Source organism: Fundulus heteroclitus, chromosome 7, assembly GCF_011125445.2.
Source record: "Fundulus heteroclitus isolate FHET01 chromosome 7, MU-UCD_Fhet_4.1, whole genome shotgun sequence".
NCBI lineage: Eukaryota > Metazoa > Chordata > Actinopteri > Cyprinodontiformes > Fundulidae > Fundulus > Fundulus heteroclitus.
In genome coordinates, this window is record NC_046367.1 from 16,700,749 (window position 1) to 16,718,934 (window position 18,186).

The 18,186-nt window shown below is 39.2% G+C and overlaps 1 protein-coding gene across 1 annotated transcript in view; it reads left to right on the top strand.

Annotated features, from left to right (window-relative positions):
• The first annotated feature begins 10,361 nt into the window (after positions 1-10,361).
• The window catches only part of fgf14 (fibroblast growth factor 14), a 147,097-nt gene continuing 139,272 nt past the window's right edge, over positions 10,362-18,186 (top strand). Inside the window, exon 1 of the mRNA XM_012864218.3 lies at positions 10,362-11,239. Coding sequence (XP_012719672.1) covers positions 11,032-11,239 — 208 coding nt within the window. The 5' untranslated portion in view covers positions 10,362-11,031. The remainder of the gene's footprint in view (positions 11,240-18,186) is intronic.

Here is an 18,186-nt window from a genome sequence, read left to right on the forward strand (position 1 = left end):
GACTCGTGTACAAATGTTAAGCTACACCGACTAACAGTTGATGTGGAGTTGCCGGCCCCAGCCTCAGAAATAGGAGGAAGAGCTCCACCGTGCAGATTGAGATGGAAGTAGAGCTGCTGCTCTTCCTTGTCGAAAGGAGATGATATAATATCAAATAATATATATATTATATATGATGATATAATAATTTCTTCATATCATTTAAAAAACATTTTTATCTTGTTTTTTTACATTGTTTAATAAATTATTCATTAAGTTGTCATGAAACCATTTGTGACTGTTATATTTCAAATTGCAGCGGTTAAAAGAAATCAGTTTGTTGAAAACTTTTGAGATGGACGAGTTGACATCTATTGCATTACCGTTCATCTATTGCCTTGCCCTCAAAAAGCCAGGTAGTATCACAGTTGTTGGCACCCTACTTGTTGTGCCCTTTTACTAATGAAAGCGCTGAGATGAAACAGAACAGATTAGTGCACAACACTCTTTGAATACGGCCATTTATAACAAAAAAGTTAATAAATTAGAATAATATTGAAAAGTTAATTTATTACCATTACTCCATTCACTTATTATATAGATTGTAATAACATAGACCAGGAGTCTCAGAGTCCTGACCACTACCGACCCCTAACCCCCCCCCCCCCCCCCCCCCACACACACACACACACACACTGTTTCCAGCCTGTAACCCAACATCAAAAATATAATGCAATTTGGCCCTTTAAGATATTGTTTTACTATTGCACAATCACGTCAGCCATACCAACACCATTATTTACTTTTGATCTCTTTTTTTCAGTTACAGAGATGTTGCAAAATATGAAGTACACAGCCATTCAGTGCTATTTACTTGGTAATTGAAGGTTAACAAATGTCAAAGAGTTAAAAAGATATTTGAACTTTTTCTATAAAATGAAATAATTAAAAGAACAATATTGCATTTTCCTTTTTTCTTACAGCTTTCAGACAGTAGCAGAACGCACAAATATGTCGAGGGTTGTCTGTTTTACTTCAGCGAAGCAAAGTTAATGCAAAGAAAAGCTGTTTGCCCTGCGGTCAGTGGCTTACATGGCTGCCTCATTACTTTTCTGACATTTCTGGTACCAATTTATTTAGTTTTGTTTTATTATGGGGGCTCCATTGTTAGTTTAAAAATGAAAGGAAGAAACTCTGTTCTGTGCAGAATTGTATTATTTGATATTGCAATAATATTGTAGTTTTTTTGTTTTGTTTTTACCAGAAATACCTGTGCTTTTTCATGCAAATGACACTGAAGTGGTTCTCCAATGGGAGGACAATTTTGCCCCCCTCCCTCCCTCCCTCACTCATTTGACTTTGAAAAACCCTGTTATAGACAGGTGTGTGTAAGACTTTCTTTCTGTTAATTACGTGTATTCTCCATCTCAAGTTAAGGAAAACAGGACATTTAGTTAACCATTATTTTCAAAAGGCACTTTCAATTTGACAGACGGGCCTCATTAGGAGTCATACTCTACTTTATTGAATATAAGCGCATATGACTGAATGATGGTTGGAGCGAGAATGAAGTAGAATGAATTTCTATTTGTCTTGTTGCCAGCAGATCCCAATCACTAGCATGGCTGCACTACAGCGGTATGTTTGAGTAAACTTTGACTTGCTGGCATTACTATATGTGGAAACTGTTCTGGTACAGCCCAATGAAGCTATTTAATGCAGAATCTAGGACCACCGTTTGTGGCTAAAATTAGAAGCCACATTATTACTCAGGCAGTGAATTTGTTCATAATGCCAATTCTCACTGAACAGGAAACTCCCAGAGAGATGATCATAAAAGGGCGGGATTTGAGCATGCACTTTATTTTGGGCCGTGCGCCACATTGAGACATAAGTATCTGTATCACTTGTAGATGAACTTTAAATGAGGGCGTGTGGAGGACAAGGGCCAAAGGTGGGGCAGTTTCAGGGTCAGAGTGCTTGGAATTAGAGTGACCACTGCAGCATTTGTTGCTCATTCCATATTCATTTGCCAACTTGACCCTTCCTCGTGCTTGGGGAAGGAGGGGGTGCTCACAGTTGGCGTACCTCGCCTCACCCCGGTCAGATCCATCTTGTGCTTTTCAGCCACATGGCGTTGTGTCGTGTGTTTCTGAATAGGGACATTAAAAATTAATTTTCTGCGAGCATAGGATGTCAGTCCCAAATTAAAAAGACAAATAAAGTTAGGCATATCCTCAGCCGATCCTGATGTTTCATAAGTTTGGAGTCCATGATCAAAACTTCAAACTGACCAAAAAGATGGAAGAAAGAACAGCCCAGCATTGAACCCCTCTGATCTTTATTCAAAGATCCCTTGAAATAACGATAACAGACTTTTCAGACATATGTGAACTAAACTGAAAGGGGGAAAAAAATTTACAGTGGCTTAAAAAAGTATTCGCTCCCCTTTGAAAGCATTATATTTTGAAATGTTTTAACCACTAAATGTAGTTATAGTTGTAGTTGTGTGTAATAGATCTACACAGGAGAGCATGTGATTGTGGGGGGGGAGGGGGGGGGGTGGTAGGGGTATGTTCTTCTTATGTATGTTTCCAAATCCAAATCCAAAGAGGGTGGCTTGCTTTTGTGATTTGACTCCATGGTTCAACACTAGAGTCATATTTCATTGTTGAGGTCTCTACCGACTTTGCACAACTAGAGACTGCACTTTATGCTCTTTCTCATTTGCAAAATAGCCCAAGCTCAGTCACTGTGGATCTAGAACATCTGTGGAAACCAGTTTTCAAATGAATATGATTTGTGTCTGGACTTTGAGTCATTCCAGAACAAGACTCCAGTTTGATCTAAACCATGTTATTGTAGCTCTGGGTGCATGTTTATAGTCATTGTCCTGATGAAAGAAGCATGCACCCCAGTCTCAAGTGTTTTCTAACCTAGTAGGGTTTCTTTCGGGATGGCCCTGTGTTTAGCTTGATCCAACTTCTCATCAATTTTGACGATCTTATCTGTTCAGGACAGATTTCTCAATAGCCTGAATCTGGCACCTCCTTGTTTAACTTTGGAATGATGTGAAAATGTCTCGGGGTCATGAATAGTCCTGCATGGGGCTGGTCATGGACAGAGATGCAGCATTAAGACTGTTCCTTGGTGCCAATAAATCGCTTTCATATGCAATACTTTTACCTCACCGAATATGGGCTAGCCCCCCTATTCAGCAGAGTGTGCCTGAATTCTCACCGGGGCCGGTGTCGCCACACTCAGCGCTCTGCAGAAATGATTGCACTTGGTAACATTACGTTTTAAAGTGGAGCCAGTTATTATGTGTGTGGGAATCCTCCATTTGTCCCATTGGTCTTTCACCTTCAAATTCATAACGTGGGTGCTCTTGAGAGGTTTTAGAGATGAGGTCTAACCACTGCATATACTGTGTCAATTATTTAGGCCAAAACAGTGCGACCAAAGCAGATAATGAAACATGTGCAGATGGTATATGTAGTGAAATACAGTAACTGTTAGTAGGTCTTAATAATCATGCAAGTAGCAACCAGGAAGTTGCATAACGTGGTGCAAATAAGCAGTCCGGACTTAATGAAGCACAAAAAAAAAATAGTTCAGGGCCCTTACGCCCTGTGTAAGGAGGGCAACAGTTGTGCAAAACTTGTTGCAGGGCATTCACTGGATGAAACTCGGAATTAACAGATATTTGCTCTCAACTCTTAGGCATTGTGTGTGTGTGTGTGTGTGTGTGTGTGTGTGTGTGTGTGTGTGTGTGTGTGTGTGTGTGTGTGTGTGTGTGTGTGTGTGTGTGTGTGTGTGTCTAAAAAAGTCTTTGGTAATGACTTAGCTCCTACAGCAGCTGTTCATCTCTTATGAATGTTTTCTCCAAGCAGTGCCAAAGCCAGCTCAGCCTCCTTCTCTGATTGGCTGTGGAAATGTGAGGATGGGTTTGTAGCTGGTGTCAACACCACTTCTTCACTCAAGGCATTCCAGACTTGCAGTTTATTTATTAAGCTAGGAAGAACTGAGCATAGACTATAACATTGTAAGGACCTTCATGGAGTTGACTTTCAGTAACTAAAAATCACAATGGAGGAGTTCTTCTGCTCTTATTAATATTATGCAACTTTTTTATTTGCTTTTATATTTATCTTATTTTTTTCCTTTATTCCTAGTTTTTATTTACTTATGTAAATAAGAGTGCATTCAAGACAAGGCAATGAGCAAGCAAACATTAAAATCCTAATCTCGACAAAAGAGAAAACAAGATTTTTATCACTCAAGACACCACGGTGAATATTAACAACTGAATTCAAAGCAAAGGTTATCACTAAATGTCGCTGTAGTCTAAAAGACACGCTTGCTACTTCGCCTCACCCTTTATCTTTTTTATCTGAAGGTTTTTCATACTGAAAGTGAGCGGTTCCTCTCTGCTGTCACCACAGAAGTGTCAGTGAGGACAGATTGCTGGAAATCCAGTGATTTGATACACTCTGGGAAGTGCATTGTGATTTGGATTGAACTGAACTGTTTGTAATTTGACCAGCATCTGTACATTATTTGGTTGTGTTGGTATGAAATCGGATGGATTTGAAGTAAATTTGAATCAAAATGAATTGTTTTATAAAAGAATAGAAGTTGCACTTGTTCATAAAGTCCTTTGAGATGACTTGTGAGTTTGTGCTACATAAATACATTTTTCATCATGGAATTATCAAAACCTTAGACAGTCAGGGAAATAAATCTCTGTGTAAAGAAGTTGTGCAAACATTTCAGAGATTAATCATAAATGGGTAACACTTATAGGGCAATGTCTTTAACTTTAAAGGGACACCATTTGCTTGACGTTCAAACGCCCCTATGGAGTATTTTATATTATATTGTAACAATAAAGTTTGTTTTCTACATCACCACATGGTTTGAGGATATCTGGGACAGTGTGGAACGCAGTGTCTTGCACAAGGTCGTCCTGACACTAGAGGTGCTGGGGATTGAATTGCCGAACTGAGGGATAATGCTGCTTCCTGCAAGATCCACAGTTGCCAGAAAATAGGGCAAACCTGTGAAAAACATGTAATATGTGGAATTATAATAAACACACACTTAAAAATACATCTTTGTTGCTCGCAAAGTTTTAGTAGCCTGTACTTAACCATACGTTTGTGAAATCATTTTTAGTTACTGGAATAATGCATCGGCATCTTTCTGTCAGTCTTGAGTGCACATCAATCTTATCTGTCATATACAACTTTATCATACTTAGACACAACCAACAGTCAGTGTTTTAGAAAATTTCCATGATGTTTGTAGTTGGTTCCATTCCTCTTATGTCACATCCACTGAAAGTCAGTGCAACTGCTAAAAATGTTTTATAATCACCTGTAATTTTCACATCAAAAAAAATTATAAAAATACATTTCACATAAACCTCCAAATGACAATGTTCACTTCACACTCCCCCATTTATGAACCTTTTCACTTTGCACAACAAAGCCACAACAACTGCATACAAAACTGAGACCTGTCCATTCGTGTTTACGCATCTTAATGAGAATTATTTCTTTATTTACGTCACATGGAAAGCAACTTTAAAAAAAACACCCAGGGGAGCCATTTTCTGCAGACCGCAGAGCTACGCAATCAAAAAGTAGTATTCTAATGATCCCTGACAAAATTGTCAGATGATATCCTCCAGGGTGCGATGATAGTTTACATTACAGTGGAGGGATCGATAGGAAAGATGACTGCAGAGGGAGAAAGAATAAGAGCCTGCAGTGCACAAGCCTTCAGCTGTGTGCTGAGTCCTCTGAGTCCACTTGACACCATGAAAACTTAATTTATTAAAAATGATTGCTTACACCAGCTTCTAAATCATTACATATATACTGCCTTTCTAGGTATTCATAGCCCTTGATCTTATTTTACATATTGTCTTGCATTACATACATAACTGGAGTTTGATGTGATGCACAGAGAGCAGTATGACTACATGCTTAACGCCATGGATGGGATAAAACTAATACTGTACAAGAAACTGAATGCATCATCCCCACTGCAATAAAGGGTGATGGCGGCATAATGCTGTTGGGAATATTCTCTCCAGAGGGAGTCAAGAAGTGGGTCAGAGTTGATGGGAAGATGGAAGGAGTTAATGCAATGGAAGACCTGGTTGAAGCTGCAAAAGACTTCAGTCTGGAGAAGAGGTTCACCTTCCACCAGCCAGCCACCCTAAACTTAGACCCTGAGCAACAAAGTACATTCATGAGTTAGACTGGCCCAGTCCAAGTTCAGACTTAAACCCAGCTAGGAATCTGTGGTAAGACTTAAAAATCAATGTTTGAAAATCTTTTCAAGTCAATCTGACATAACTGATTTGGGTGGTAGCTATAAATACAATTATTCTGTAAAGATTTTGAGAACCGTTTTCTTTCTATTTCAAATTATGTGCTAGTTTGGGTTGGCCTACCACATAAAATACGTCGACGTGTTTGGTCGTGATATGTCAAAAGGTTCAAGGGTATACATTTTTTTGCAAGGAACTTTAAATGTAAGCAGCCAATGCCTTATAATAACGGGGAACATGGGTAGCTGCTTTAAAGACATTATTACGGCTTTGAATAATTAGATTTCTAAATTTGTATTGCTGTAATAACAGTGAGTCAGGAAACATCTCATTTTTAATGTTGCCTACAACCCAGATGAATTGTAACACAGCTGAGCAGACCATAAAACAAAGTAATTAAAGTGGGTTTGATAACAGAGACAATCAGGCTCAGGATGCTCTAGTTCATACTGTACAACAACAAAAAGATTAATTAATTCCTGTATTTATTGCAACAATGATAGGAGCAACACTGTTCAAAAACAAAGATTAAATAACTGAGTAGTTAGTTAAATGAAGAGATGTCAAGAAAAACAGACTAGACTCCAAAGTTTTCACCAGTTATTTAAATTATCTCAGGAATACCATGCCACATTTTGCATATATATATATATATAATTCCAAAAACTCAAAGAGCTTTTTTCCCCTAATTCTGTTCATATTGTTGGAACCACCATAAAACCATTAAGAAAAGACAGTGATTTCCTTATGTCCACAATTGCTTTGTATACCATTGACTGAGACCACAAACATACAGGGTCTCTATTTTACATCTGTGTAAAGCAGAGACAGACAAGTGTGCAAAAAACACAGCAAGACAAAGATCTCAAAACAATGAGCAAATTAATTTGTATACAGTATATCTCCAAGGGAAAGTATGAGTTTGGAATACTCTCTTCACAGTAATTTATATATATATATAGAGAACATCGTGGGCCAAGACATGAACCTTGTGCAACCTTTTAATAGAATTTTGAGGTAGAACCATCTGCCTGGAACGTCTGGTTTCCTTATTAGATAACCAGCAAACCATCCAACTGCTTGTCTAGAAAAGCCAATGTCAGGGAGATGTTAAATGGAATCCACTAACTGAAGCATCAATGGCTTAAGAGAAATCCCAAAACACAAAAGGACAACACTTCTTGGCATCAAGAATTCATGTCATATCATTGATGACTTTTCCAAATCGTGTTACATTACACTGGACAAAAACAGGTTTTAACACCTCTGCCATTGTGAATCCAGCTAAGATGACCTAGTGATATTAGATGCACTGATGTTCTATTGAAGGTATGGTGACTTGTGCAGTATTGATAGAAAAACGACACCTTCCATTAAAGCTAGGTTTCAGCATAAAAAAATTATCTGTTTTTGTCATGTTTTGAAGGATTTTTAGAAAAAAAATCTAACATCAATATTACCCATTCATCACACACACCCTATTTCTTTATTCGGTAAACAAATTATGGCCAAAAAAGGAATAGACTGGGAAAGAAGAAGAACATTGCCCTAAACCCCTGAAAAGAAGAAAATATGATTGTATAAGATAGGCCTGTAAAAATAATTTAACAAAACATTAAAGTATATGTTAAGGGATGTTTGAAATTCCGAGAGCTGATAAAGTTATCTGGACTAAATCGCCATTTAAGTAAGCTAATTATTTCCAAAATTAGTCTTTTATTCTACTTTTTACAGCTTTTTATTTCCTTCTGGTTTGATGTTAAAGAAACGGTGGGCTGTCTGAAAGCTAACATTTGGAACGCAGAGGTAAAAGAAAATAATCAGTTTTCTAAATTTTCTGGTTAGATTCCTGCAATTCCATTTGTATAGATGAGTATACAGAACACAGGCTGTACCCTGAGAACTATTTTTTATGTTACATTTCCTCTTTCTACTAGCATGTTGAACAGAACACGCCTCCTTCTTCTGTGGTGCTCAGCTCTTTGTTTCTACTTCTGCCAAACACCTGTGGAGAGAAGTCAGAAGCAAAAACCGGTGGGAGCTGTCCTGACTAAATTTATCGAACAGCAACGGAGCGCATTCTGAACATATCGCCAAGATGTTTAGGACTCCCTAATGCTTTTGAGATCTCCCACAACATAGATGCATTTTTCTGTTCATCAGACTACGAAAAGGTTTAAAGCACTCGTAAAGGATTCATTACAATTTTATTTTGATTGTGACAGAGAGGCTTTCAGTGGTGTTTTCACAAAAAGCCTGTTTATTGTGATCAGAATAAGAATCTGGCTCTAGAAGCAGCCCATATGAACACAGCTGATCTTCAATTTTACCTCCCGACTTTGAACTCAGTGGAACCAAAATAAGAGTTTTGGTTCATGTTTCAGAAATGTCCAGCTATAATTAAATTATGCAATGTCAAAAGTACATGCATTCAGAACTGAACCATAATTTGAGCCATCCATTTAGATACAGATAACCTTGTGTTCATTGCCTGTAGAGATCAGACATAATCAGAGGAAAATGCTTTCTTATTTTCCTTTCAACTGTGATGGAAAAATCTTTAACTCCTTAGAGAAGAGTAATTACTTGGTAGAAGGAGTCACCATAAGCAACACCAATGGCTTCATTTTCCTAAGGGAAGAAATGACAAAACAAACACAGTCAAATTTTTATTTTGTTCCAAACAATGATAAATAATTTTTACTTGGCCGCACACTCTCCTGGATTGTTGGAGGTGCAATGTGTTGTCTTGTCACACAATACAGTGCTTTGTGAAAATTTTCTGAACCTATGATTGCTTTCACATTCTGTTATTTTACAAACACAAAATGAATTGTGCTTTATCAAGATTTAATGTCATCGACTAGCACAGTATAGTGGATAATCGTGAATTAGAAGGAAAATGGTATAGATCATTCTTTTCTAATAACTTTTCAAACAAAAAGCTTAGTGCGCCGTCTAAATATAAGTGGGGCTGTTCTGTGAAAGGTTCAGAGGTTTGTTGGAGAAATTTGGCGAACAGCATCAAGTAGACCCAGCAACACATGAGACAAGTCAGGCATAAAGTTGTGAAGAAGGTCAAAGCTGGGTTAGGTAACATAATATCCCAAGCTTTGAAGTTTTAACGGAGCACTTCAATCCATCATCCAGAAATAGAAAGGGTATGGCACAACTGTCAGCCTACCAATACATGACCATTCACCTAAACTGATGGCAAGGAGAACATTAATCAGGGGAGCAGCTGGGCCTGCGCTCTGGAGGAGCTGCAGGTGGCCTTTGATGGGAAGATGGGTGGAGTTCAGCAAACCTTGAAGAAAACCGGCATTTTCATCTCTTAGAATAGCCCCGTGTCAAAGTCTACACCTAAATTCAACTTAGAATCCGTGGCAAAACTGGAGCTTTATGTTCATAGACACTTTCCATTCAATCTGAATTAGCTTGGGTTATTTTGCTAAAGGAAAAAAAATCTCTAGATTTGCAAAGCTGGTAGCAATATACCCCCAAAGGACTCGCGGCTGTTACTGCAGCAAAAGCCGATTCTGCAGTCTTTTATCAGAGGATAAATACAAATGTATGTCAACACTTTGACGTGCACTTAACATTTTTATTTTTGCAAAAGTGCTGCACCGCATCCTGTTAGTCTATCACATATATGGCATGTGGAAAAACTTTTCGTTTATGAATAGTTTGGCAAACACAAGTCCCATTAAACGCGTCAGCAGAGGAGCCCATTATTATCACCTGTGACTTTGAAGATCAGGCTACATACAGGTGCAACAACCTGAGGAAGAAGAAGATACCCTCCGTGGAAGTAAAACTCCTCTAACGGCGAGAGAAAACATCATCGAGACATGTTTTTTGTTTATTTTAAATAACGAATTTTACGCTGAGACAGTTTGAATATGAGCGTGTGGCTCCACACATCCCCCTCCTTCTTTCTCCCCCCTTGAGCATCACAGATATGACGGCGCAGAAACCACGTGTTTTACGTAATGGAAAGCCAATCTTTCAATTTAACCCCTCCTCTCTGCCTGTTCCTAACAGAGGTAATTCATGCAAACGTCTCCCTCCGTGCGCACTTTCAGAGATGTCAGCAGCGTGGTGATGAAAAGACTTGAGCAAATTAACCCACAGGGGGAAGAAACGCCACACTCCGGGAATGCACGGACACACACCAGGAGCCCGAACCTGGCTTCCACACAGTCGTTGCGGCGTGGGACCTCATTTGTGAGAAATTAAAAACTGAGGCTGGCTGGTACGTGTCCTCGCCAGGGGGATTGGCTTCATGCGAGACGCGAATTTGGACTCGATCCCTGCCAGCTATGAGGCGTTTCGCCGGGGCTATCGTTGCAGCAGTGTGTGTGCCTAGGATGCATCCTTCCCTGGCTTTTTGATGCTGTGCAGATCCACCCTCCTCTCTCCTCAGAGTGATGAACTAATAGGCGATGGTTTTCTCCTCGGAAATCCGCCGTGGGTTCACGTCTTCACGTTAGTTGTGTTTGTTTACTGACGACCCGTCTCCTCCCGGTGCGACACATGCAATTTATAGAGTATTTTTTCTATTGTAGACTAGTTGAGGAGGCATTCTCCACAGAGCAGAAAAGAAGAAAACACACCATTATTCCCGAAGTCTGTCAGACACTGACTGTTTTGAATGAAAGGCGCATAGGACTTGGATCTATAGCCCACTTGTTTCTCTTTTTTCTTCTATGTTCCAACTGGTAGCCTTGTTCGGGAGAACTGATCCAATTGTGTTATTATGCAACCGCAAGGATCTCATCTATATCTGGGTGTTTAAGCCACTGGATTGCTCTTCGCCCAAATCAATGTGGTTTCCTTGGAACATTTTCAGCAAAGGAACGCATATGCTGCAGTGTCTTTGTGGCAAGAGTCTTAAGAAAAACAAGAATCCAAGTGGTAAGCTCATCACCATATTATGCGTACTCCTTCGTCTCTGTGTCAAAGCAGCGTGATGCCAAATTGTGCGTGTGGGGATGTGTGAAAGAGTCTGGGTTCAATTGGTGTCTTTTTTTTTGTTTTTTTTTTGTGTCTGTTGTGGATCTGCAATCATATTCATGCAGCCGGTGGATCATGCAGAGGGAGAAAGAGAGAGGGAAGGAAGGGAGTGAGTGAGGCGGGGGTACAACTTATCCTGTGCAGCTACTACGTATCGTAGAGCCCAGGTTTGGGGACGCAGCGCACAGACACATAATGCAACCCCCCCCCCCCCCACACACACACACACCGATGCCGTGATCTCCTAACTTTTTAAATTACGCTTGCTCACTCTTGCTCTCTCTCCCTCTCCCACTGACGCACACACACAGGCTACACTGCAAACACTCACACACTGAGGCTAGATGTTCCCAGAGAGGTTCAGATACACCCCCCCCCCCCCCCCCCATACACACACACACACCCCACTCCTGCTAACCCGATTATTCCACCGTTTGGTTGACTGCAGCACCCCCCCCCCCCTTTCCATCCTGCATCCCTTCTTTCTTAAATGAGTTCCACACGCTGTGTTTCCTGCCAGTAGGAGACAGACCAGTCTTTCATGTCTGTCACTTTGCTGCATGCGGGCCAATACTCATCATGCGGGTGATTTTTGTGCAAGCACTATGTGTCGATTCTGTGCGGAGGGTAGGCAGGTGCTCAAAGGTGCGAACAAGGCACCGTGCAGGAAAACAAGTGCAACGCTGCCCCGCTGTTTCTAATCCGATGCTACGTAGAATTTGTCCATCAGGGCCCACGGTGTGGCTTATTGTGGGTTTCAGGGGCCTCGGGGACCCTTGTTTATCTCAACAGGCTGCTCAAAAGCAGCAGGCAGAAAGCAACTCGGATCACATGCATCAGACGTGGAGCTGTTGTGCTGAGCAGCAGTACAGTTCCTTAAGACTGCAAATGCAGTACAGTAGATCAACAGCATCATCTCACTGTAGTAGGATGCCTCGGTGACACTGCAGCCGTGTTAAAACCATCCGTCCAATCTGAAAGAGGTAACTTCACATCAAATCCACAATGTTAGTAATATGAGGCTAATATAATATCCAGGCCTACTATGTATTCATCTATCTTTTAATGTTTTCAAATGTTTTCAGCACAAGCGCAAATTGAAATGTGTTTCATTGTGATTTTATGTGATGAGCGAACAAAATTAGTGCCTATTTGTAACGTGAAAGGAGAAGGATCCGTGGTTGTAGAAACATTTAAAGCAGGGTGTAGTTTTAAAACACTGTTTCAAACTGAACATCTCACAGAGCACTTTTCAAACCATCATCTGAAAATGGAAAAAAGAGAACTACAAACCTGCTAAGACATGTTTGTCCAGCTAAACTGACAGACTGTGTAAAGGCAGAAATTAATTAGAGAGCTAGTTCAGAGACCCATGGTAACTCTGGCTGGAGCTGCAGGGATCCACAGCTCAGGTGGGAGAAACTGCAAGACGGCTCACAGACCTGGACTTTGTGGAGGTGTGTCACGGAAAAAGCAAATGTTGAAAGAAAGCCACAAAATCCCCTTTGTGGACTGCCATAAGCCGAGTAGGGGACGTAGCAAAACATTTTGGCCTAGATGCAATGTAGTGGGAAACTATTGCAGCACAAATCACCCTACACACACCATCACCATGGTAAAAATGATGGCTGTTGCAGCATCATGCTGTGGGAACACTGACAGAGACTGAAAAGCTGATCAAATTTAATGGTAAGACAAATGAAGCAGAATACAGGGAAATACTGGGGAAAAAACAGTTAAGAGCTGCAAAAGACAAGAGACTGGGGCAAATGTTCACTTTCAGCAGTACGACTTCAACAGACACACTCTGCTCTTTTCGAATTTTTATGTGAAAAAAAATCTTAAAAGCCATGTATGATTTTCCTTTGACGTCACTCGTGCGTCCCTCTGTTTTTCTTTCACAAATTCCCAATAGAACAAATTAAAGAATGCAGTTGTAATATGACACAATGTGAAGCTGCAGGCTACTAATACTTTTGTTTAAGGAGTGGCTTAGTCAGTCAGCTTATTATCAGAGAACAGTACAAAAATATTCGTGGATGTTGTTATATTAATGCTTTTGTAATTGAAAACCTAAAACACATTTAGTTTACCTTTTAAAGTGAGAACAGAGAGTAGCAATAAATGTGCTCCACTACAAGTTTGGAAACCAGTTTGCCATGTTCATTCACACTGACATCTAAAGCATATAACCGATTATGTAGCAGTTTACTAACATTTTGGATAAAAGCTCACTTTGTATGAGCTTTCATCCACCGTTCATGTGTGGAACCTGTTTACTGACTTCTTATGGAATCTGTGGTCATGTTGAATTTTAATCCTGATCAAATCTGTAAAGAAGGCTTTTAGAATTGAACTAGAATAAAGTATGACTCTTTTCCAATGAGTGGTGTCATGCTTAACCCAGTTCTGTAAATGATAATCTATCATCTTATTGGAAGCGGAGACATTTGAAGTGTACAAGGATTTATTTCTTACTTAGATGCTGATTTTCCTGCTCTGTCTTGACAGTGAGTGAATGGGTAGTTTAGATAGAAGTTTAAATTCTAAAGGGGCAGTTCAGAGTTTATGAAGTGAGCTTCTTTGTGGTCATTATAAGTAATAGTTCTCTTGTCTGTTGTAGAAAGATATATTGGAGTAGGTTTGTAGAAAAGTGAAGAAATCCTCAGAGAGGTGGAAGGCTCTTCCAGCTGTTTAAGATAGGGCCCTCATCTTAGCTCATTTTAGTAATAAAGAAAAATTACTGACCGTTAATGCCTATATCCATAGGATATAACAATACATTTGCTGATATTAAACGTCCACAGTTTTGCAACAGACCATTTTTACCTGTGTAGTTTTTTTTTTCTCAGCCAATCAGCATCCATGTTACAACACAAAGTTATTTTGGTTGTCACCTGATGGTGATCACCTGCTACTCGTGGATTCGCTCTAAGTCCACCAGGAGCGGCATAAAAGTTTGAGTTTCTTGTACTAGTAGTTGTTTATGCCCACAATCTCCTGATAACTGGACTGGGCTGATCAGCTGATCAGGTGCATAGATATGACGTATGAGCTTCAGCTATTGTAGCTTTGCAATATAACGTTAATATGTTCAGCTGAGAAATCAGGGACAACCTTAAAGGTAGAGTGGATGATTTGTCCAAAAATGTACGTAAGAAATGCACTAGTCCCTTTTTGAATAACTGCGAGCATGGGCGAAACCATCTGACCTGCTCTTCTGCTCCTCAGGGGGGTCGTGTGAAAAAAATCTCCCAAATACAATATGGTTTCATTTATTTTTTTCTGAGGCCTTTCTCTTCTTCTTATAAATTTGTAATTTGTCTATACTTTAAACGTATATGGTGAGAGCAGTGGCGCTACAACGAACGGCTAACACCGAAGCTAACTGGTTACTAGAAGTGCGTATACACAGCCAGCAACAGAAACCAGCAAGGAGCATGCACGCACATTGGTGTTACGTGAGTGCTTTGCAATGATTGATGTGGGGCAACCAATAGATACCTTTAAGAATGTTCTTTTGTGAAAATGTAGAAGGTAATATCTGTTAAAATAGATTTGTATTTCATGATATAAAAATGGATATGAACAAGCCGCCAAAGTTACTCAGAAGACTTTGTTAGTTTTCAGCAACTTCAGTGTGACATGACATCTGACTACTACAGGTAAACAAACTAGTACTAATCATTTATCAGAGCCTCATTTAAAGGGGACATATCATGCTTTTCAGTTTTTTCTTTTCACAATGAAATCATTCAGTTGTGGTCTATATACAGTGGTACTGCAACACTTTGGTCCGAATTCCTTGTTAATTTACCCCTTCCTACCCCCACCCCACCCTTTTTACCTCTTTTTTGAGGTGTGTCTGAGAGCAACTCGTTTTGGTGCTGTCTCTTTAAATCATTCACTTCACCCACCGTGGCCATTTTTGAAGTATGCTGGGGGACGGTGTAATGACGGAGTTCCCAAATCTTTCCATGCCTTGGCCCCCTTTTGCACACCTACAGATAATGCTACAAAGTATGTTTAGAAAAATCCACTTTTAAATAAACTTTTAATTTTTTTTCTTACTTTTAATATTTAGAATATAAACAGGTTGTCAACGCTAGTATATTCCCAAAGAATAACAAACGTTTCAACACACCTTTGATGATAAGAACAGAGCTAAAGAAATTAAACCTCTCTCAAATGTGTGTGAAGTGGAAGTGTGGGCATACACATATACATGTATATATGTATATACAATTATGTGTATGTGTGCATAAGTATATGTATGTTTATATACATATGCATACATATGTTATGTATACTATATCTTCTTTGCGATATGTTCTTCCCAACACAAATCCAGAAAAAATGCCATTTTGTTCTTCTGCAAGTAGTTGTATTCTTATTTATTATTCTATTATTCCTATACAACTTGTATTTGTTTTGTTTATTCCATCATATATATTTCTACATTGACTTATGCCAGCTGCACCTTATCGCCAAAGCAAATTCCTCATACCTGTAAAATATTACATGGCAATAAAGCTCATTCTGATTCCTAATGTGCCATACTCGTCATAGTCCAAAAGTAAACATAGTCTATGTTTTGTTTTGAGTACCTTTAAAGTTGATCACACAAGTAGATTGTTACAAAAGGGAGAAGGTATTTCAGTGCCTGAGTTTGTCATCTCAATATGATATATTGATACAAGTTATATTTTATAGTAATTATTTTAAAAAGAGTTAAATTATATTTTATGATAAATGATAAAAATAGATTAAATTATTTTGTTTGCATATTTTTTTACCTTCACTCAAGTTTTATGAGGTCCCCCTAGTGCCTCCTGGCGGCCCCCACTTTGAAAAGCACTGGTGTAATGAACAACCGATAACTAATCCACTTGTAGCTTCGGCATGCTTCAGCTTGGACTAGGAAATCGCTTAGAGAAATATAAATGGTGGATTTGCAAAACTGGTAAGCTGAAAGTCCATGACCTTGTTTAGCAGCTCTGCAGCACATACTGTGACGTAATTGTTCAAAAACCGTAATAGAGAATAGAGAAAACTAAACAGCTTGAAAAATATGATCTAGAAAGAATATAAAGATATCTAAACAGTATCTGGACAGACTACATTCAAATGCTGAACATGATATGTTCCCTTTACTTAACTTTAACACATGGAAACTTTACCACGTAGGCTGATTATTTAAGAAAACTCCAATGATACACACAGAATTCATAGTTGCTCCTGGAAGTGGCTTTTCTTGCATGAATGCTGTCCAGGGTCAGCCCCTCCTTCTGCAACCCCCATCCACACAAATAACACTCACCTATGCTTAAAAAAGCAAAGAACAAACGCACAAAAAAAGCCCAACCAAATAATAAAAAAACAAACAAGAATTTCAAACAAACAAAAATATATATCTATCACAGTAAATATTTTGGATTTTAAACATGGGATGATCAATTGTGTGCCGTATTCTTCTCAAAAGGGAAATAAACATTTAATTTAGTACCCACTTGAAAGCTGTGAATTAGATCTCAACTTGCGTTGTTTGGGAGTCCTGGTGCACAGCCATATTTTCTTATACAGTAGTGCTTACGCAGTGAAAAAAAAAACAGAGGGGTCTGCTTCCCATTCACTGGACATGCACTTGTAAAATAAAAGAAAACTTGTTTTGGTGCAACTGACATCATTTCTTTTCCGAGTACTGATGGTACCTCCCTGTTCAGAGAGCCGTATCACCCATATCATACCCCACCACTGGCTTCAGGCCATGAGGAGGTCTGGTTGTTACTGACTGATTGCTGCTCTTTGGAAAAGCTGCACTAGGATGCAACTTCCTTTACTTGGGCTCAATACAATGCGGGCAATCAATTAAAGCTAATACTAAACTGTCAGTAGACTGAAATCTGAAGCTGCGACTCTGAAAGTGGGAGTACCCAATATTTACCTCACAGAAGATATTTTTTTCTGAATTGTAAGCTGATGGCATGCACACAAAAGCATTAGTGTTGAAGCAGCAGATGGAGCTTTTAGTTTATTTCAAAATTATGTAGGCTAGAATGCAGCCTGTCAGTGGGGTGCTGTGCTCTTTCAAACAGCTTCAAAGCTCCAAACTTATTAAATCTGCACAGACAGAGAAATTACACAAGCATTTAGTTTCAGTTCTCGTAAAGTAAAAAGAAAATTTGGTAAGATTATTGATTCGTTTTTTATCCTAGGACGGTGAAACCTCTACGTGGCACTCTGTCAGTGCCGGCAACTGTTTCTAATATGCTGCTCACCATACTTGAGCTGCAAAGGCCTAGATAGAGTATTTTTAGTAACATAAGTGAGATAACACAGTATGATCTGGCCTAGCAGACTGTATCAATATGACTTGTCTTTCTTGATGCTAAACAGTAATTTTAGAACTCAGAATTTGTTCTTTTAAAACTTTTCACATTCTAAAGTTTAACTTTTGTACATCATTAGTTCAAGTGTTAATAGGTGATGTTACTTGATTCTTTGATTTGTATCATAATGTAATGCCCGGATGTCTATAAGTCCTTTTGTTATTCTGATTGTAGCTATCTAATTCTTCCAGTTTGCCTCACTTCTCACCTGTGAAGTGGGTCTGCATCCTTTCAATTTCCCTGTCATTATGAAATTGCTTTGACCCTGATGCTGCAAACCGTAGCACATGGTAATATATTTGTCTCGGCTGATTTATGTCTTGCTGTTGTGTATGGGCTTGGAGCAACAAGTCTTCAAACCAACAGTGGATCTCAAAAGTGAACACTACTCAGTTAAAATACCAGGTTTCCTGCCTAATTATTTTTCACCTTTATCGTGACTTTTACCCTCTACATGTT